The sequence below is a fragment of the Bombus impatiens genome, unplaced genomic scaffold (assembly GCF_000188095.3).
Source record: "Bombus impatiens unplaced genomic scaffold, BIMP_2.2 scf_2222, whole genome shotgun sequence".
In the NCBI taxonomy this organism is placed as follows: Eukaryota; Metazoa; Arthropoda; class Insecta; order Hymenoptera; family Apidae; genus Bombus; species Bombus impatiens.
The window spans coordinates 2,805,281-2,827,571 of NT_178641.1; the positions used below are offsets into that span (position 1 = coordinate 2,805,281).

The 22,291-nt window shown below is 39.1% G+C and overlaps 1 protein-coding gene across 4 annotated transcripts in view; it reads right to left on the reverse strand.

Annotated features, from left to right (window-relative positions):
• Positions 1–34: 34 nt before the first annotated feature.
• Positions 35–22,291, reverse strand: part of LOC100741120 — a 41,909-nt gene continuing 19,652 nt past the window's right edge. For all 4 annotated transcript variants that reach the window (XM_012393071.3, XM_012393069.3, XM_012393070.3 and 1 more), the window contains exons 7-14: positions 10,773–11,095; positions 8,783–9,131; positions 8,152–8,483; positions 7,673–8,048; positions 6,870–7,122; positions 6,616–6,801; positions 6,135–6,272; positions 35–3,198 (exon numbers count right to left, since the gene is read on the reverse strand). In XM_012393071.3, coding sequence (XP_012248494.1) covers positions 2,965–3,198; positions 6,135–6,272; positions 6,616–6,801; positions 6,870–7,122; positions 7,673–8,048; positions 8,152–8,483; positions 8,783–9,131; positions 10,773–11,095 — 2,191 coding nt within the window. In that variant the 3' untranslated portion in view covers positions 35–2,964. The remainder of the gene's footprint in view (positions 3,199–6,134; positions 6,273–6,615; positions 6,802–6,869; positions 7,123–7,672; positions 8,049–8,151; positions 8,484–8,782; positions 9,132–10,772; positions 11,096–22,291) is intronic.

A 22,291-nucleotide genomic window follows, 5' to 3' on the forward strand; every position in this document is an offset into this window, starting at 1 on the left:
TTCGTGTTTCTTTTTACTAAAATAAATTTGCATGTTTTTCTATCATTTTTTATTAATTCATTGAGAACAGGTGTATGGACAGCTTACTAGTATCTAATAAATAAATAATCGTAATTGTTTATTCGCGTAAAAAAGAGAAAGGGAACGTTCGATGATCGACGCGTTTAACAGACATCGAATCTTTTCCCATCGATAAGTAAAAAATTTGCGCTTCCTGTCGTTTCCGAAAATCAGTTTCGATTTCTCATGAGATAAAAACACAGGACATTTTTCTCTCAAGAACGACGTAATTCCAAATTCTAGTGAAATTTTCGGCGAATTAAAAAATAGAGACAATACATTTTGAGAAACGTGATGATTGTGGTTGTCACGACGATTATCCTTATATACGCTTTGGATCGATCTCTTGAAAAGCTATGTGGCATATGGGTCCCTATAAAAGCAACGGGGAACTGTTCTGAATATAAATTACTACGTGTGGATTAAGGTGAGCCCCTAAACAAGGACTATACACAGTATATCGAGGATGCAACTAAGAACGAAGAGAACTAACAGAGTACGAAAAACGAGTTGCAATACGCGTGAATTCTGTCGTGCTGGCCAATGTTCATATCGGTATACAACGGTTTCTGAAAATTACACGATTAATTTGCTTGTAATCGCTCGCTGTTTCAGCCACGCAATATTCTCTCACGCTTATTTACAGTCGCTGGCGGCACACGGTTGATACATTAAAAAAATTAATCGTTTCTCACTCAGGATGACGTTTTATAGAAAATTCTGATGGATTCGCTAGAAATCTAAAATAAATCGTTACCAAAATTTGTTTTCGTCTTTAGGCAGAACGGATAAATGAGAACAAAATTATATGATCCTGATTCCTTATTTGTCTCTCTATCCATGATCGTGAATATTGTGCAAGAAAACTGATCAATGAACCCACCAACTAATTAAAAAAAAGAAGCTTCCAACGTGTTTTCATTTCATTCTCATTTATCGACTCGCTTGTTGTCTTTCGATGGGTCTGTGGCACGTGCGATCAAAAGCGATCGCACGTGATATCGCGTCGAATCGTCGGTTGTCAGTCGATTTTATGTACACACGTATAAATAATCAAGGCACCAAGGGAATCAACAGTCAATAAATAACGCAGATTGATACGCGTTACTGCATATTAGTAAGCAGAACGATGCTTCGAGAAATTTCCTTTCCATCTTTTCGCTTTATTCTTTATTTTGTTTTCTTTGCAATTTTAACGCGCATGGAATTATAAATTTGTCAGCACATTAGTCAATACCATCGTGAAAATCGCGACACATTCATCATACCGAGTATTTAATTAGATAGCGCGTGTTTTTTGGTTGGGCCAGCTCTAAATTATATCTGCTAACGTCAGTTTATCTACCAGATACACCTTAAAATTAACATGGGAATTAAACTATCGGGTGTTTCGAGACCGTCTCTACGGGAATGTCAGTTTAGACAAACGTGGGTCCATACGATGTTTGCGCAGGGACTCTTCTGAAGAATCTTTCACCTTTTGTCTGTCAGGTAATTCGCAAGATCTATTCACAACTACGATATTTTTTCCGAAACCGATTTCCTCGTGAGAGGTATTAATGCGATCAAACTAACGATCGAGTTTAAAATAATAATATCAATTAATTGTTACGAGAGTTACAGAAACAGTATAGATAGTAAAAATAATAGGAATCTTTTTCTGGTTTAACCTGCAACTCGCGATCTATCCCGATCCCGATCGTTTTGCAAGCAGAAATTCTTAGGCGAGCACGGTTGATTGTTCGCTTTTTTCGAACGATCGTTAATATTATATACATGAACTACAAGATAAAAATTATACCTGGCTCAAGGCAACCAATATTTCTCGAGTATATCTCTTGTCTTGCAGTCCTTAAACCAGGTTTATTAAGTTCCTAAGTTTTGACTAACTTCCACGATTAGTTATAAACTTCTCTACCTTCATCTTGCTGATCATTAACGTTTATCAGCGATCGTCGATCGTTCATGCTATTCGTATAAATATAAGTTACTCATGATCGCTAGAAATACCATATAGAAATATGATCTGGCCGCTTTACTCGAGTAACTACTTTTCAGCTTTCTTGCAAAAAAGATTCAATGGGCAAAGGGTAGTCTTTATCCCTTCCTTTCTACTATGAAAATTGAGAAATGATTTTTTACAATTCATTTTCTCCCCAATCACTTATTCTGATTTGCTTTTTTTTCTCATCGAGTAACATATTCTTTGACATAGTATCTTACAAAAAGAAACATGAAATAGAAACAAAGAGCCGAAGATGCTCAACTGTTACTGTGCTATTCCGTTCGTAAAGTGAACATTAAATACGTAGAAATCGAACGACAGCGTAAATTGTTATAAAACGTAACAAGATTAGCACGAAACATCACAGCGTGTACAAAATCGAAGAGAAACATTTAAGAGCGTGAGACGAGGAAACATCGTAATAAAATATCGTACATTTAAAACGTTAAAAACTTAATCTCCCGATCGATCCGGCTCTTTTTATATTTACTAAAAGTCAATCCTTAAAAAAACCGATCGCACTAAATATTTATCAATTACATGAATCGCTCTTATTGCTCGTATGCTGTCCCACAACGCTCAACTCTATTAACGACATAAAGCGAGTTTGATTGTAGTTCGAAGCATATCGATAATTATTGTTTATAGTCAACTCCATACCGAGCAATCTGATGTTTAATTGTCATTAATCTATTTATTAAGTGGATCCAGACGCAACAACGAGCATCGTATTAATCGTCAATTAAGAAGCTTTCAGAATTAATCGTCAGTCTGCTCGAGATTCGAGTTGTTTAAGAAAATGCATACAAAATACCGCAGTTTGATTTGGGCTCGAGGCATTAAGCGTCGCCGGAAACGCTGCTACGAATTGCTGAATAGATCCGCCCCTCTTTTTATCGTTACGTATCGGGGGCGAAGATCTTCACGGTATTCTCGGAATTTTGCGCTTTCGAGCGCATCGCTCGTCTTCTCTCTTCGATCAGTTGCCTTCGAGCTTGTTCTCTTGCTTCTCTTGCCTTCTTGTTTGCTTCGCTGTTAGCTGTGGATTTTGGTTTGTGAATTGGCGTGACGCGACGTTTGGCAGTGGTGCCATTCTGCGGAGCTGAAGCAACTGTCTTTTTCTCTGGTACAGTCTGCAAAAGATATTACAAATGTAATGAAGCACTAGCAATAGAAAATAATGGTACCGTCTATGTTAAGGACTGATAGAAGTAAAGAAATGTCAGGAATTAAATTGTACAGGTGAAAGAAGTACAGGTGAAAGGTAAAAAAAAAGGAGAAAGTGGAAATTGCGAATATCTGTACATGTTACATGCATCACATACACTTTTACACTTTTACATTTCCTATAGATACATAGAAATAAGTAAAACATACTTAGAGAAAAAGGATCCTTCTCGGATTTCTTCTTACAGCTTTTCTAGCACTGTTTTCTTAATCTTCGTTACTTGGGTATTTTGACAAAAATCTAGGAAAAATACCGAAGGAGGAAGAAGAGGGCTTTTATTCTACAAACGCAAGAGGGTATAGTTGATCGCTGCTAATAATGATTCATTTAGTACAAATTATACAAAATCCTAGGATTCAGAATACATGAGTACGAAGATTCGTCGTACGCGGTGATTTTTAGAAATATAAAAACAAGACTCAGAATACCATATATGTACAAATACAACGATAATCGACAAAGGGTTCGATTTGATTTAAGAAACGTACACATGTGTTTTACTTTAATAGGGAAACTCTTAGTATTTGACGAATTTGTGTGAAATTTGATATTATTCGGAAATAATTGCATATATTTCGTATCTTCTAAATAACTATTCACGTGAAAGCCTTTTTTCAATGGCAGATAATTGTCGAGGTCAGTAGATATAATACTTTTTCCACTCTTTCTATTTGGTAAACGACTAGAAACGAAATTTGAACGAACATGTTGCGAAATATCCATGATAACGTTTACATTGGCATTAGACTTAGATTTTATGTTTTTCGTAATTACACCATAACTTAGTTTTTTGATGCTTACTCGATTTTTTAATTTAGAACTACTATGTTTCGTAACTTTCGACACAATCTCAGAACTTATGGAGGATATTAAAGTAGAGAGAAAATTCCGTATCTCACCATCCTTGATTGGCCATGTTGGAATATTATTTGTAATATTATTTATAACGAGAGTCGATTTATTTTTATTGTTCGCTACACGGGGCACCAAATTCGCGAGAGAATTTATACATTGCATGGAAAAATCGTGACTTTCCGGTATAGGATTTAGAGTTTCGCTTGCCGTCTCGAAATTATCTTGTAAGCTTACAGAATTTGTATCTTGGGTGTCCAATCGTTTCAAAAAATTATTTTCCGAACGACTATCCAAAAGATCAGACGTGATTCCGCGAGAAACCATTTTTTTCAAAGATTCGTCTTCCACGATTTTGAAAGTTTGTTTCCTTTTCTTGTCGTAAACCTTCATTCTTTCTAGTTTCTCAGATTTGTTCACAGTTGAAGATAAATAATTTTCGACATTATAGATTTGTCTTAATTGGCGTAGCGTTTCTGGGGACAATGGAATGAAAGGTTTCGAGTCGCTTAGTCTCCAAAAAATATTATCGGATATTACAGATGAAATTTCTGCTTCTTTTTCGATTTTTTGGGGGGATTCCTTTATCTGCTCCTTTCTTAATTTTTCCACCTGCTCTTTTTTTAATTCTTTTGCTTGCTTTCTTACGTTCCACGTCCCAGCAAACGTACAATTTTCTTCATATGCATCGGATTTCCTTTGAGACTTTTTATTATTATACACAAAATCGAGATTCGACCAGACTTCGCTTACGACAGAGAGATTACACCTTTCATAATAATTATGACTCAATTTTTTCGCATTCTTCATTTTTAACATCTTTTTTGGTTTAGCGTGCAATAAATTTTTTGTAGATGATTTTGTCATGTTCACAACGTTGCAATCAACAGATGAAATATCTTTTCTTGTTGGCGGTAGTTCTTTAATGTCGTTTGAAAATGTGACGTTATGCCTAAGTTTTTTAACACTTCCTTTATGCGCAGCGAAAGATTTATAAGGAAACTTGTCAATTTTTGATGGAGTAGGAACTTTCTCTTCGCCCCTTTTGTGGATAATGACTGGCTTTAAATTACAAGACTTTTGCTCGTCGCCGATACCTGACTTAATTGAATCGTTTTTTCGAGGCCTGTTTTCTGGAGTATGCGATCTTGTTCTTCGACCATTTTTTATCTGGATCTCCTGGTTCAGATTTCTCCCTGTGGAGCTATAGGATTTAGCTTTCGGTCGAACCTTTCCCATTCTTTTATCCGCAGATACAATTCTTTTACTGGATGAAGAAATAGTCTTCAAGTTGGTTGCGTTATTTTCATTTCTTTTTATATCCTTTTGCGTATCTTTTGTGAACAATTCTGAATAATTATTCTGTCCTTTACTTAAAGAATGATCATGCTTTTGCTGTTTCAATTCATCATCGTCTTTTCTAAATATCGTTTGAAATTTCGGTGAAATATTCTTCTCAATAAAGTCATCACGAAGATACAGATCAGAGGATGATTGTTTACAATTTTCAAAGTAAAATGGACTTATATCATGCTGTAATCTGTTCACATAATTGATGACGTACGAAGTGCATGGTTTAAGAGGAGAACTATCATTTTTTATCGTTTGTATCTCAGTTATATCTTTAAAAAGAACCGTATTACTTTCATTATAATCTACTTCATAATCGTCGCAATGGTTCTCATATTCCTCTAAATTTTGGGAAAGGGTTAGAACTTGAAACGCATCGTCGCACAAACGCATTTCAAGCGCTACATAGTCAGGTACTTGAGAGATATAGAAATCTTTTTTCACCTGATTCGATTCTTCCGGGTCGGTAAACGTTGCATCATCGAATCGTACACGCTTATTGGAAACAGAGTGCGAGTAGGATATACGGGAAGACGATTCAGGTGGCGTTACGTTATCGGTATTGTTGTGAGAATAAAAATTTTTCCCAGGAGGCTTCAAGGAATTGATTGTCTGAGGGTGAACAGAAACTGAACATACCTCTTGCCACTGAGAATTGCGTAACTTTTCTATCTGATCGAATAGCTCGTTTACTTGAACCACCTGCAGCATCACCATGTCCCAGAAGCCCGCCAAATCCTCGTTCGTTGTTGGGAACTCTTCGCCAGGCACTTGATTCTACAACAAAAATGGAATATTCAATATATGTACATAAATGTATATATACTAATTTATGTTTCGATTTATCTACAATTTTGCAATTAAAATGTTGTCAGAGATAAGGAAGTGTCCACATAGTCTTAAGCGTTTATACATGAGTATTAAACTTTGCCCGATTACTCATTTTCTTCATAATTTACAATAATTTTAATAATTTTATCATGTTTTCTATGAAACCAAAAAGCGTCGTAATACTTATGACCGGGAGTGTATATGGTTGGTAATACGAGTGTTGTTTATCATCTGAATGTTATTCTAAATTTAACAATCTTATTAGGAAAGCGATATACGAAAGCCATACAATATTTTTCTGGCACAGCCCCTCAAACTGTTGCATCTTCTGCGAAGTGAGCAATTTAGCTTTGCCTGCAGCTGACCGCAGTTTTCCGGCTGCTTCTTCCGGAAGTGCAACAGTATCGTCACTGGCCAATTCCGCTTCTGCTGACGCGGCTAACGAGAGCAGCCTGTCCGTCTCCTGTTTCAGCAGCTGCAACAATGAAGCAAAGAATGCGAATAAACGTTTCTTTCGACATGCTCTATTCCAGTTAGGCGTACCTTCATGAAGTAATGCCCATTTTTCTCTTCGACCGTTTTCTCCGCCTCCTCAACCTGTTTCGCCACGTTTGTCGAGCTGGCGCTCGGTTCTAAGACAGGTAGAACTACTTTTGGAGCAGCTGGCTGCTGATCTGGGATGCTGGTCACGCTAGAATTCAGCTTTTGTGCTCCACTGTCCGCTAGATTTACGTCTAAATTCGTAGCTGCTGGTATTTTTGGTTTCTGCTCGACCTTACGTGACACTGGCGTTACCCTAACGATGAAAAAATGCGTAATTGTATTTCCCTTGACACTTCAACTCCGCCAGGGTTCTCTTGCACAAGCGAACTGATATTATTAGCGAAATTTTATGTCATCGGTAGCAAGTTATCAATGCTAATAAATTTTCTTGCATAACAGCAATACGTTTAGTAATGAAACGGATAAAGTTCTACACGTCAATTTTACAAACTGCAAGCCATCTACTAATTGCCCTCTTCAATGTAAAATGATAAAATTGGGCAAGAGAAATCTATAATTTATAACTTCTCATAATTGTGCAAGAGACTCTCTGTCTGTGTGATTATATGCCGCACAGTTACCTTTGAAATACAATTTTATAATATTGTCTGGGTAGCGAATAGATGATAATCTAGTCGATAATATCATAAATCAAGAAGTCTGCAAATTGTATGACAATGATCGAATGAATAGGTAACATATGCATTTTCTCCGGTGAAGGTGAACCGGATTTTCTCCTGATTAATGCGAATGCGATGTCGAAAGATCCAGAAATATGAATGAAATATTTAAAGAAAAGTTACCTTTGCAAAGGCTTGAGAATTTGTTCCGAACCATCGGTAGGTCTTCTAGGGCTAACCACAGGAAGTTGAGCTCGGAACTCTGGTCTCAGGTGTCTTAACACTGGCAAATTTTTCAAAGACTCCTCGGTATTCGCATTGTCAGCCGATACGTCGTTGTTGTTACTAGACTTATTAAAGCTGCTGTCGCTAGTGCTCAGTCTGCTGGTGCTACGTTTGAAGAAAAAACCCTGTGCTAGAGCTCCAGGACCGTAGAGCCGTTCTACTCGTTGCTGAATGAAAGATTTTTCGCTGCTCGTGGTGCTGTTTACCACCTGATTTTCCACCTCCTCTGTGGCCCCGTTTATTATACTCGTATCGCCAAACGAAGCATTCGAAACTGCAAACAATTTATGAATGAAAGTTCCAATAAAAATGGTAATAGTAAAAATAGGGAATACAAATTTTATTTGTCTGAGATATATTTGTGATCAAGTACTTACGGTTAACAGTAGGTTGCTTTGGAGACGACACTGAGAAATGTTTATTCTGTTGACTACAAGACATCATCTGCGATACTCCAGGGCTACGTTTCGTAGGTGTAGAAGCTTGAACTGGACTGATATCAGGGAACGTAGTGTGCAACACTCCTTTGTCAACCTCGGAGTAGCCCTGATAGATTCCTATGGAACTTCTGGCTTCCCTGTAAGTCTCCACTTTACACTCCTCCTTCAGACCGTTGGAAAAACCGTTTTGTCTATCCATCGCTAGGGGTGAAATTGACTGGCTCTTAGGTGTATAAGGGTGCGCTGGCACGTTGAGATTTTCGTTTGATCTGAAATATTTTAACATCCATTGAACTTCCAGAAAACTTTATAAAAGTTTGTTCCTTATTGTTATCTTTATTCACCTCGTGACAGTACAAGTAACACATATGCTAAGTACAATTACTTATGACTAATGTTAGTACGCTAAATATATTTTTTCATTTTCCCTATCAGAACTAACTGAAATTGACCTGTGTTTGTTAACTTCTAAATCTGTGACAGTAGAAGCGTTTGATCGAGGAGCAACTCAGTTAAAGGGAGAAGAAGAGATTAAAAAACATTGCAGTCTGATTGATAAATATTTTACCTGAAACCTGCCGGGCTGGTGTCTCTATTGATCAACCTGGTCCCAGGGCTGCTGTCCCTCGATCGAAATCCTTCCCTGAGCTTGCTGTCGTATCTGTTGATCCCCGAATAGCCACTGATGCTACAAGCCAGACCTAAGTAACTCGGTTTCTTCACTGTCAGCTGCTCTGGCTCTGGACTGTTTCGATGACCATTGCTGACATTTAATTTCTCATCTGGAGTTAAATTGGACTTTTGCAGCGTTTCACTGCTACCGTTTGCCAACTTCTCCGCCTGAGACGCCGAGTCACCGTTGCAAGATAAATTCAGACTGTGCAACGTTTTCTTCGATATAGTGTCTATGGTGTTCTCTGTAAAGCAGAAGCCTCTGTTGGTTTCGCAAGGTTTGCTCTAATTACAGGCAGGCCTATGCTTTTGTAATTCCTTGATACACTTTCTCAGCCTGCTTTTCACACCCTAGTCGTCCATGTTTATTACGTCCGGTAGAATAATAATTTTGAGACGCGAGCACGCAATGCTGACTGCAATGGGGTCGCGTGTGGTTCACGCTCGATGCGAATCTTTCGCAAATCGAGTCGAACGCGCGATCCGAATGATACACTTTAACGCGAATCCCATGAAGAATAATGAAGAGAAACCATCGAAAAAATGGAAAAGCGTTTTCCCAGCGGAAAATAGAAGCAGATACGAGGAGAGACCACGGGAAGGTTGAAACGTGCCCGTTCGAAACGCGACACAGGAATAACCCTGGAATGGCAAGAGGCTGGCCGAGTCACGATGCAAAAGAGACAAGACCGCCTCTCTGCATCTCTTCTCTGCTCGTCTGCTCCTCTTGGCACTGACGATAGAAAGAAGCTGTGCCCTGCACTTGCTGCACTCGCCTACGATCTAAATTCGATCGACACCGCGGGGCCGAGCAAAAAGGAACGATCCACAGGAAGGTGGAGGGAACCGATAACCTTGAACGTACCAAGATCGTCTCGCCTAAAATTCGTTGCGCGAGAGTTGATCAACGTGTGATCGTTCTGCATGGCCTTCGATGCGTCAAGTGCAAGGTCATTGCATGATGACCCTTGAATTCCACAGATTTGTAGACATTCCGTGAACTTGACTTTAAAGTTACTCGTTCTTAGTTCGTTTACGAATACTTTCACGCAGTAGAGATACGTGTATCACGATATATGTACTACATACGTGTTCTCGAGTAAAATATAAGAATTCGCTAAATAATCGCCACTTAAGGCTGTGGTTATGATGGATGCGTGTTCCGATGAACTATCGTTTTGGCCAATGCGATAGAACAAATATATGGATGTTATCATCATCATCATCAATGTCTATCGTATTTTTATTATTTATTGTAATCCTTTCAGTTTCGCATGGCTTCTGGTTTACATCCTATGTGCTTATCATATATCCTATTTACTAGTATCTATTATATGTATGTATATCGTGATACACGTATCCCTGTAGAACTAGCGTGAGATTTTGTTGGCCGTAAATGTGACAAAGGACTTCTAAAACGAGGTACAGTATCATCGATTAAAGGAACTTCAATAAGAAGGCAGTTCTACTTTTCAATAATTTGAATAATTCAGCAAACACCAGCTCAAAGTCGAATCACTTTTCCAAATGCTATAAATTCATAGTCAACTGATATTCGTAGAACTAATTTTTACATTTATCGCTATGAAAACCTTGATTGTCTTTCCTCTTTCAATAAATACTATTAATACTGTCTCCTTATTGCCGCAAATCCTTCAATTGTTATCGTTCTCAATTATCGTCTTATGACAGAATTTCTGGTACTGAAGACAAAATGTTTACACGCTATTTTCAATGAAACCTTACACCTAATTTCTCATTAACTCGTTGATCTGCTGTAACAGGAATGACGTATTCGCGTGACAAAAATTACACAGACCAAAATTTTTCTAAATGTTGTGAACTCTGCCCCTATTGGAAAACGCTAGACATCGAAGATAGCCAACCTGATCGGTCGGACGCGGACTGATCGACGTCCAGACTGCAGCTGCCGATGCTCTCCTGGCTAGTCATGTTAGGATGATGGCCGGTGACGATGTCGATGGCGATTTTCGGGTCCGGATCGAAGCGTCGATAATTAAGAGGTTGTACTGCAAGAGAGAGCGGCCTTGTACGGCGATTGGATCTGATGCCGGCGGCGCCTGGGACCGACGGCGTCAGCGTCGCGGCGCAGCAATCGCCGACGTCCTCCAGGCCCGCTACCTCGCTGCCACCACGTGTTTGCCCGCAAGCTCGTCGACGATCCTCGTCTCCGCGGTCCTCGTGCACACTGTTGAGTTTTTGTTTCCTTTTTGTTCGTCGATCTTTCCCATCTCTATTTTTTCTATTTTTTTTCTCTCGTGAACCTCAGTCACGAGCCTCTAAGATTCTTTACGAGGAAACATATCGAGGATTTGCTTGTTTTTTCTCAAGATGTTTCCTTGCTCGTACGAAGATGATGGATGCAGGGTAGATTTATTTATTTACGAATTTTTCTTTCTTTCATTCATCATATATTTTTTCACTTATTTATTAAAGAGAATATAACCTACCCGTTCTCGGGGAAATATTGTTTCTGAATATAATTTCTAGCGTGGTATATCTCGTTTCTTGCCATATTAGTTACAAGAATTAGAAACTTCGCAGAATATAAAATACGAGAGTTAGAAATTTTTAAATGGTTTTGTAATTATGAGTATCAAGTGCAGCGTGTGCATTTCTATACTTTCAAATTTCCTATAAACATGCAAATATCCTAATTTGTTAAGTAAAAGTCTAGAGCAACAATAAAAGTCCAATTATCGCGAATAAAATCCATCATCTTCGACGTGATTAATCCATGGAATTTCGTTGGTAATGATCCGATGCTCTCGAGTCGTTCCTCTCAATTCACGTGGAAAAATATCAAAAGCGAAAAACGCGTCGATTTCACGAACTAAATGAGACATCACGACCTATCGCGGAACGCTCAATTTTCTGTATCTTCGAGCAGGAAAATTATCGACGGTATGTAAACGGCAATGATCACGAGAAAGCGGAACGAGTTAGCATCAAGCTCGAGTCGTTCCGCTTGTTTCGTTCCCTTTTTAACGACAGAAACCGCACCAGTAGGTGAATCGACTGTTTTTTCCACGATGGAACGAAGCTCGAGGGCATCGTGGATATTAATTGAAAGCTGGTGCTATCTTGCAGCAAACCGGCTAATCCCGACGTTGACTTTCACTAGACCTTTTTAATCAACGTTAGAACGATCGTTTAGTCACGTAGTGCGTTTAAATAGAAATTGCGTTATCGTGGGATCGAGCTTAAATCGAATTAGATTCACCGAGAAACGTTTCGAGATAAACGTTTTAAAATGCTCGATTGTTTCGCGGAAAATAGCGTAATTCGTTTCACTGCGGTGTGTTCACGGTTGAAAGCAAGGCGGAAAATCCTACAAAACAATTACAAGATTGCTTAACGAAACTGCATGCTCCGTGAACCTCGGTAATTTCGCGCATAATCGTGCCACTGGATGAGCAAACAATTTTATCATCGTGAATCACGAAAAGAGAGAGAGAGAGAGAGAGAGAGAGGTGCCGCGTGGCCCCGTGACTTTAAAAAGCAAATAACGCGTGTGTAAACTTTATTAGCGTGGATCTAATTTTATGAATCGACCGGTGGCAGAATACAGACGAGTCCGTCGTAATAAATCCACGTATCTGTCGATATGTAGCACCAGCTTTCACGTTTTTTTCTCTTAACGTAAAATCTACTACCTATAGAACCCCGATTATCCGAGCTAGCTTTTTTAGTCCCCGGAGATCACTTATTTTGAATTGTTCTAAACAGGAAAGACAACTTCTGAATAAAAATTATTTCTGTTCTGGTGTCTCAATTTCTCTTACGAGGGACCATCGTGAAATTTTACATTGATTGATGTTCAGGCGATCGAGGTTCTACCGTATGTTTTATAACGCGTTTAGACGTGCAAATAGCGATGAAGACAAAAGTATACGGAGCGATCCATAAATTGGTCAACACGATATCTGAACTGGTTCTGACAGTTTAACAAAAAAAAAAAGAAAAAAGAGAAAAGAAAAAGAAACCCAGATCAAATATCGTGGCGACCGATTCGTGGAATACCCTGTATAGCTTCGAATTTAGGATTGAAAGCGTAGCTAGAAGGAGTCTAAAAAAAAAAAGAAAAAACTAGTAAAACTAGAAGTAGAGAACAGTGAAAGATGAGCTGCTGAAATAGATGAAACGTTGCATCGCTATTTGCGATTGTTTTCTAACTGCCTGCTGAGTTGTTTCGGTTGAATTAACGCGGCACTAATTGCACGCTAATCGTTGCCGAGGCTTATACCGATTTTGCACGAATCGCATGGGGTTGTGCAGAATCAGAAGGCAGTGCAAGCTGGTGCATCGATCGAGTACGATTCGCTTTCGAGAATCGCATGCATTATAGAAAAGGAACGTAAGGTGGTCTGTGTGCAACGAGCAATCGATATTGTCGAGCGAGTGATACGTTCGATCTGTTTTAAATCGTATTAATCAGACAGTTGTAACGTCACGCCAATTAATTTGCATATTTTACATTCTTCGTGTAAAGGACGTACACATTCACAGTGAATAAAACCTTCAATTTTGTTAAAAACTAAGACTGTTAGTTATACACGCGGTTTCGTATAATCACACTTTTCAAACGACAGGTTACATACACCGTACAGTATTAGGACACCTAATTCGTGTTACATTCGTTGGAAAATTCTAAATCTTGCTTCACATATAATGGCAATAAAATAACAGGTTTGTAATAAATCACATAGGAAATTCATCGATATACAATAAGTTAATAAGTGTCCTGACACTTCTGGCCATCAGTGTATCTAATTTCAAACATTTCCACAGGACAATTTTAGAAGATTCCAGTCGGTATTGTTTCTTTATGTTTTTCTTTCACGAGTTGCATAAGTGCGGTTGATCGAGCGCTAGTTCGTCTGTATGCAAATGGTGTTACGGATTAAAAGAGCATTGCATGAGACGTGCAGCGAAGCAAAGGTATGCCAAGATAGTGCAAGGTGATCGGATCATGCTTGATCGTGAACGTATTGATGATGAATGTAGACGTACACGCGTGGGAATGAACGTGGTGGGGAACCATAGAAAATGTCAAAGCGTCACGAGAATCCTCGTGCGTTCGCCGATCGAAGAAATCGCGTGTCGTTGCTAGTTAGCCGAATTTTATCAAGATTCATCTCTTAATCAAGTAATTAAATTACAGCTCGTTAGCCACAACGTTAACGAGCACGAGTTCAGAAGAAACACTGGAAACTGGCTCGGAAAAGAGAAGATATCGCGAGCCGAGTTTAACAGAGCTGTCAGTGGAAACAGTGAAACTGTTGTTGTTGGATGAATAAAACGGTTCGTTACATTCGCGAGAACTCGTTCGCTAAAGCAACTAATAGAAAAAGTTTCACCGTAAATTACGTGAAATGTAAATACTAGGCTGAAAGATTCAATAGTTTATCGTGTGTATTACCGCCAATAATAGAACAAATGAGAGATTCATACACGTGATCAACTAACGAAAAGGATCTGTCAGATAAGATCGGTGAAACTAGTGGCGCGAAATGGAGAGTAGGACGAGTACACGCTTGGAAATCAAAACGCCGGTCGGAATAGAAATTGTCATACCTCCTACGCCAGTGTTTCCAAAGGAGGAACTTGGAAACGTTCTTTTTGGCCACAGGATTCACCGTGTAGGTGCCACTTTCGATTTTCAGAGGCATCTTCGACACACTTTCAATCGTGCTCGACGTTCATCGACTACGTTTCTACGTCTTCGACTCTCGAATATTACGCCGAGATTGATATTGCAGCCGGATTACTCGCGTTTCTATCGATTCGAACTTCTCTTAAACCCTGAACCTCGTGAAATCATCCATTTATAAGTCTGTTCTTAACTTGGATATAAAATAGCACCAATATTACTGAAGCGAAGGACGTATTAATTAAAGTGTTCTTAGAACCATCGTATTCAGCTTTGTACGATAATATTTGCAGGAACAAGTTCACACTAATTGGATAAGGCGACACCACTAGAAGACTAAAGCGCTGTCGAAACAACACGTTTTCGATGAATCACGGGTCAGAGGAACTTCAGATCAGCTAACTCGAGATCTTCTTCTTTGACGACCTTTGTCACCGACAAGAACTCGCGAAGGCACGTTGCTAGGATGACTAGTTACCGAAGACTGGCATTCCCATCTCATCTCTCTCTTCTAAGACTATAACGCACTCTCTCCCTCTCTTTCCTCCCTCTTTATCTTTCGCTGTGCCCTCGGCACGAGGATATTTCGGGAACACTCAAAAAACCACGAAAGCACACGAGTTGCTTCCTCCGCACCCCTTGCTCTCCCCTTTTTCTCGGTCCTCCGGAATAAGCACCCACCATTCCTCCCAGTACACAGATTTTCGAATTCTTCGCACGCTTTCCCATCCCTCTCGTGCCTATAATTTAACATTTAGCGCTACTGACGCACACGTCGCATCGATTCAAATATTTATACGAATTCCAATATAATATTCATTCTCAATGTACTTCAAATATTGCGTATATCGATACTTGCATCTCGGTTTTTCCACATAGTAAATTAGAGAAGCAAACGAAGTGATGGAAAGTGTACTGGAGCATAGATTATTGCCGAACATGAAGATACAGATGAAACGCATATACAATATAACGAGATATGCAATATTGGAAACTTTGTGAAGAACACGCGTGTGACGAATAGGTGTTATTAGTGACGGAAGCAGGGTAGAAAAATACAGGGTTAGTGGCTTGAACACGTGTCTGGCACGCGTACCGTTTCCACAGAAGTTCACGCGTCGGAAGAGAGACTCGTACGTTCAATTTCACGTTCGTAAGAGCGGCAAAATATCAGACGAAGGAGTCCCTAGGGTTAATAACCCTCTCTTTCCAGAGGGATTTCCTACGACTTACTCTTTAACGTGTCCACAGTTTGTCAGCAGTTGGAATTTTCTAGAACTGCTTTTTCTATCGTTGGAAATCTCTCTTTGCTGTCTTTTACTCTTGCTGTTTACATCGCTGAATCGTTATCGTTCACTTTTTTATTCTTCATCTTTATCTTGTGTTCTTTTTATTATTGGAACCCCCTTGTCTTCTTCTGTCTTTTTCTAATTGCTGGACCCCCATGCCTTTTCCCAAAATTCTGGAATTTTGGAAATTGGAATTCCCATTCGACTTGTTCCGTCCTTTTTTAATTGCTGCAATTCCTTCTTTGGTATCTTTTTCCGTCTTTATTGCTGCAATTCTTTTTCTGGTATTTCTTTCCCTTATATCTTGACTACTTTCCTTTTACTGTCACAATTCCATCTTCGAAGAACTTAACTGGATTCTTATCGTTGAAGTTCTTTATACGAATGAATCCTTTGCGTGACAGAATTACTTCTCCTAATAGAAACATATTTTTAGGTTCCAATTTTTTCGTGGTACATCGTATTCGAGAATATTCATCGTCCAAAGGAAGCTCGTCGTCTGACATATTATCTTTCTTCGCTCATACAAAATAGATAATGTTCGGGCAAGCAGTTGGTAGCACAAAGAGGTCCTCTGAAGTTCACAGAAGCTTTTTATAGAAGTTATTCCAGTCTATTGCTCGATACTGAATTACTGAATATTCTATCTTTGAAACCAATCCCGGATATCTCTGCCAGACTTTTCTATTTCCATAATCACGAAGGTTAAAACAGTCCAAATTGTATTCTTAATCGAAATTCAAATATTTATACGATTACTCGAGTTTCCAGGGTATCGTGTTGATGCAGGGATCGTTAAACACAGACTCGACATTCTCCAATCGGCTAGTGTGAGCATGAAACCCTTCACTTTTCCCTTGCAATGACATACTAGACCTTGTCGGTTTCACTTACCGAATCCATAAATCACGCGGATCTATTTCCTCGGATCCAAAAATAGACGAACGATAGACCGGATCTATGACAACCAAAAAACCATCCATCATAGGATTTTCCGTCATCCTAACCGAATCAGAAGTCGAAATTCATTAAAGAAATTGATAGATTGCATAAATTCAATATTCAATAAAATACTAATATTATAAACTTTCTAATTTCTCTACAAGAGCGATCTAATAATAGTAAGCTTCTGCATTTTTCAACGAAACATCTTCTCTCTCTTCCAATAAATACAATTTAAATATTAGAGCTGCTTCCTCGTTGCAGCATATCTTTCAATGGCCGATCGATTTCGAATGGCGTAACATTTTCAACGAAACGATTAGACACTTCCCAGACGTGTCTGGAACGGGTTCATAAAAATTCCTCGCGTTTCTGCATGTTTCTCGCGCATCTAAACGAGTCTACGTGCGTTTGATTCGAAACGTATGTATCCTGGTCACCGAAAAAGTTGCTGAACGACATAAATACGAACGGCAGGCACGTATGACTAGCGTGAAACAAGAGCTGCCGTCTGAGAATGCAGAAAGCGCAGCTATGAATTCAAATGCAATATGGTGCGCTTATGGTGAAGTTCCATTCGAAGGGTAGGGCTGAACGAATAGAAAATTACACGGGACAATACTCGAAGTAAAGCACGGTGCGCGTAAAGCCTGCATATTGTCAATGGTTCTACGCGTTGTTCGATCAATCGACCAAGTAGAGCCCTTGAACTGAATCGTAGAGCACGTTGAATCGAAGTACGATCGTTTTCACGAGTCGATTGTCCATTTACGAGTGAAGTAGACTCCCTATTTCATTGCAGATACTCATACAGTTTATTAAATTTTTTTTACCAGATTATGTAAGCCGGAAATCAGATCTATCTTATATATTTAATTAACACTGTAACGAGACACGATTATCATGATTATATCGTTAAAATTTCAAGTTAATCTGAAAATGTATATATCATAGAACTCACAAGACATTTATTACAAGCATACGCTTCGCGAAAATCTCCGAAATATTCAAATATTTTTATGAATCATTGTATCGATTTTTACTAAATATACGTCTGCAACAAATGACTCACATATCTTTCTATATGTATAATACATTCCTATTGGATTAGTTCCAAATTTTACGAACAGAATCACGACAGTTGTGTCTCGTTACAGTACCAATGAAATGTGAAACTGCTTTGCAAAAGATACGTAATATATTCAGAAAAGAATTTCATTATGTAAGTGTTCAAGTATCGATTGATTGGAGTAAACGAATCGTTTAGGAAAGGATCGTTATCGGTTCCATTCATGAATATCGAGTGAATGACCAAGTGGTACGAGCGAGTAAATATACCGCACGTTGCCTTCGAATAGCTATTCTTCTCGAGAAAACGTCGAAAGCAGCATACGCGAGGAATAAAAACACTTGGTCTTATCTTGTTGCGGTTAAGTAATGATTCAAGTCGCGAACGTGATAAGGTATCAGTAACTGGGCGCTTGGTAGCTTGTGTCACTATTGAAACCAAACAACGACGACTATGTAGGCAAACAATAGGTGAAATATTATGCTAGCTCGACGTACAGCTGCAACTCTGTCGATGTTGAAATAACAAGATTATGCTAAAAATAACAACATTCGTGTTAACGATTCATTTTATTCGCGTCTTGCTGCACGTGAAACAACCTGTACGAGTATATTACCGTGCAGATCGCGTGTACAACGAAGAAGATAGCAACAACTTATCACGTATGCCAAGTCGTATCCTCCAGAGTTCCTTGCTCTTCAACACATATATCGTTTTCTCTTTAGTCTATCGCTCGTCCATTCTCTTCGGGAAATCACTTTCTATCAGGAAATCTCTTCGAAGAAAAGCGCAATAAAATGTTTCACGAGAAAAAGGGAATCGATTACTTGCTATTACGCACCGAGCAATTGCGTTTCTTTTTCTTTTTAACTGTTCGTATTTATCAGTGGTTTTTTGACTTTCTTTAATTGGAAAAATCGAGCGAATATTGGTAAAATTTCCTTTGGGGCGTAGACAACACCGGTGGTTCGAAAATTCAACTATCTTCAGATTCCTTCGGGAACTTCTTGCACAGTTTGAATGATCCGACTCAGGAATTCTTTCTATCGTTTCTGTTTGCTGAGTGAACGGAAAGTTGAGCGGCTATCCAAGATTTTGCAAGTCATCGGTGTCAGCAAACAGGCTTTAATTGTAAAGATCATGCACTTTGCTTGAGCTCTCATGGGTTCGATGAATTCCAGCTAATTGCGAATTATCAACACGTGCTACGTTCTTCGAGTAATCTTCGATCCAATTGTATTTTTCTATCGATAACAAATTCCGTATGTTCGATAAAAAGTAAAACAATCGTTACGTAAGATAGGCTTAACAAACAAATCGTCGAGACTCTCTGTTTGCCGACGAGTTTCTTCGTGAAAAATAACATAATCCGAGATACCTGTAATCTTGTTTGGCCAGCCAATTAAAGGCCAATTTTTATCGACGATCAAAGAGATAACGAAGTGCACTTTCTTGTATGTGAGATGGAAATGATAATACCAGGCGATCGATTTTAATTCCCATTGAAATACCTGTTTGTTGAGATACAATTACAGTACGACGATTCGGAGCGAGTCTATACGACTTCCGAAGAAGACGCGCATGCAACGTGGTGCACTAGGTAATTCTATCCTAGAGTCGTAGTGGAGAGCTCGCAAAGTATATTGAGTTACGAAATGAACGGTAAATTGAGGGGAGACGAGCCGAAAATAGAGAGCCACTGCCACCGCGACATGGTTTAAATACCGGCATTAAGACGATCTTCCGGTTATGCGCCCAAGCCACGGGAATCGTGTCTGCCTACAGTATCTATGTTCGACCAAGAACTCGAGAAACATCGATAATTTATTTCAAATCTTCCTGAACATCCTCTCCGCAGTGATAAATCTCCGAAACTCTGGCGCAAGAAAAATTACTCGTGTCAATTTCTACGAAGATCAACTTTGGAAAGAACCATTTAACAGTTTAAATTACCTTCCATATCATCTTCGCGAAGTCATTAAAGTCAGTTGAATTTCTAAAATATAACAATTACGCAGAATATCCTATCGATGCAGTTGAAGAGATTTCTTATCGATCAGATTAGAAAGAGAGAAGCTTCAACGTAACTTGCAACTTCGTTGGAACCTTTTTCGCCCAATATTCCGAAACCTTAAAACTTTGTGACAATTAAAAGAGAAAGATTCGATATTGACAACTGTCAGACTTGCTCGAGTCCTTTTCTAAATGACTAGCTCTAGCGAAACGAACGCGACGAATCTCTCATCCACGATGGATCACATTCTGGTGATCCTTCTTTTTGGGAAATCATCGGACCCAAGTGTCGCCGGTAGTCAGGGGTAAGTGACACCGGCTGAACTCTCTCGTTTCTATATATAAACGAAAATAAACCACAGTGACATTTGAACCATACTCTCTTCGTCTTGCGTATACGATGGTCGGTTCCTCTGTGGGGCGCGACGACGCCTACCAAAGGGGAAACGACGTTGCAGCGTCGCGACGATCGCCGAGAAAAATTGTGTCAGCTAAATTAGGAGAACGCCGTTCTCTACTGCTTTCAGAACCGCTTTTTTTCGCGCGGTTTCGTTCACATTGGAAACTGGGCGATTAATCAATCCCCGCCACGAAACTGGTCTCGACTACGCCATGAAAGCGAGCTTTTGTTTTTTCCCTCTTCTTTGATCATACGACTATTCAGATAAAAGGGAAACTGGGTAGATTGATATTGGAGAAAAAGAAAGGATACGCGCTGATAATGAGTTAATTGGGAGTATCGAAAATTAGTATTTTGTCTAGCATTGGTATAGAACGAATTTCTTCGTTGACAAAGAAACCACTGGAAAATTACATCCTTCGTGGAACGTGACTCGTTTTACACGGTGCAAGTAGGTGGACGTGTCGTAGACTGGCAAATATGTGCACAACGTGCACTTAACGTAAGAAAGAAAGTTTTTACTTTTTACTTTCCATCTCATGCCGTTTTAAGATCGTTGGACATTAAACCAAGTCAATGCTCTTCGCTATCTAGCTCATTAATGCATTAATCTTAACGACACGGTGATCTTCGTACAGTCCTTGGTCATCGAATTAGAATTACACGTAGAAACTTCACTTTTCTAACCACGGTATGTCGTACATCCACGTACTGTCATGTAAATGACAAATTGTCCTTCGTTATTCAAATTATTACCAAATACACAGACGATCGTGGTCACACCGCACGATAGTCGAGTCTCACTACGTTGCTAATGAAATTTCCAAATATTTTTCAAATATACTTCAATATTTTCGTGAGCTACCATACGTGTACTCATACTATCTTAGTAATTAGCTTCGCTATTAGAATTTGCTTACGACCGTCAATTTGAAAAAATGAAAAATTCGCAATCGTAATCCGACGAACAGGAACTGCGGTTGGCACGAATTCTCGCGACGGAGGAAGCGACGTCGATTCGATATTACCAAGACAATATATCGTGAGCGTTGCCTAAACGATTCTAATGAAGCAGCGCGCGGAAATCGCAAGCATTGTTTCGCTACGCGGTTGGAATAACGATTAACAGCAGGGGAGGACGTAGAGGAGCGTGCATTAACAGTCGCGGCCCGTAGCCCCGGAAAAAGACGCGATTATTCCCTTCGATCTTCTCTCGTCGTATCTCAACGGAAGCTCAAACAAACAACTCTCTTCTGCTCGAGTGCGAGAAAAAATATACTTCCTTGACGGACGAGTAGCTTTTTAGGGCGCGACGAAACGCGGAAACAACGAAGCTCGGTGCCGATTGCAGCGATTTCATTACCGTTCGTTCCGACTTTCACCCCGATACTAAAATTCCGCAGTGTCGTTCGGATCGACAGCGAATAATTCTCACGAATACTCTTCTTAATGATAGCGAATAATGGCTGATCGAGGCGAAATTTGCCGAGTATTATGAAAAGAGAATATCATCTGATCTGAAATATTAGGTTGTTAGGTTGTTCTTTTACAGACACGTCTTTTACAACAACGCATCTTTATACAAACATGAAACCTAATCTGTCGAACGTCGTGATCTTTATTTTGACAGAACAAAATGAATAATCATACGTAATTCGATGAAATAATATAAAACGGAAAATGTTGCGTGGTCCATTATTTCCTTATAAAACGAAAGAAACTTTTCGAACGAGCTAATATAAAACATCGAAATCGCTCGCGTCTTTTCGATAGTACGTAATTCAATCAGAAATTTGGCAAAAGATCCGAATCATCTTCTTCTTCTTCTTCGTTATTGCGATTATATATAGATAGCAAGATACGAAGCGATGAAAAATTGAATCTTAAAATACTTGTGAGCAATAGCGTATATATAGGGATCTGCATCTTTTAAAAGCACGGATCGTCAAATCTAAAGTTTCATATTTTAAATCCACTGTCTCTGCTGATGAAGCCATTTTTTTTTTTTTTTTTTTTTT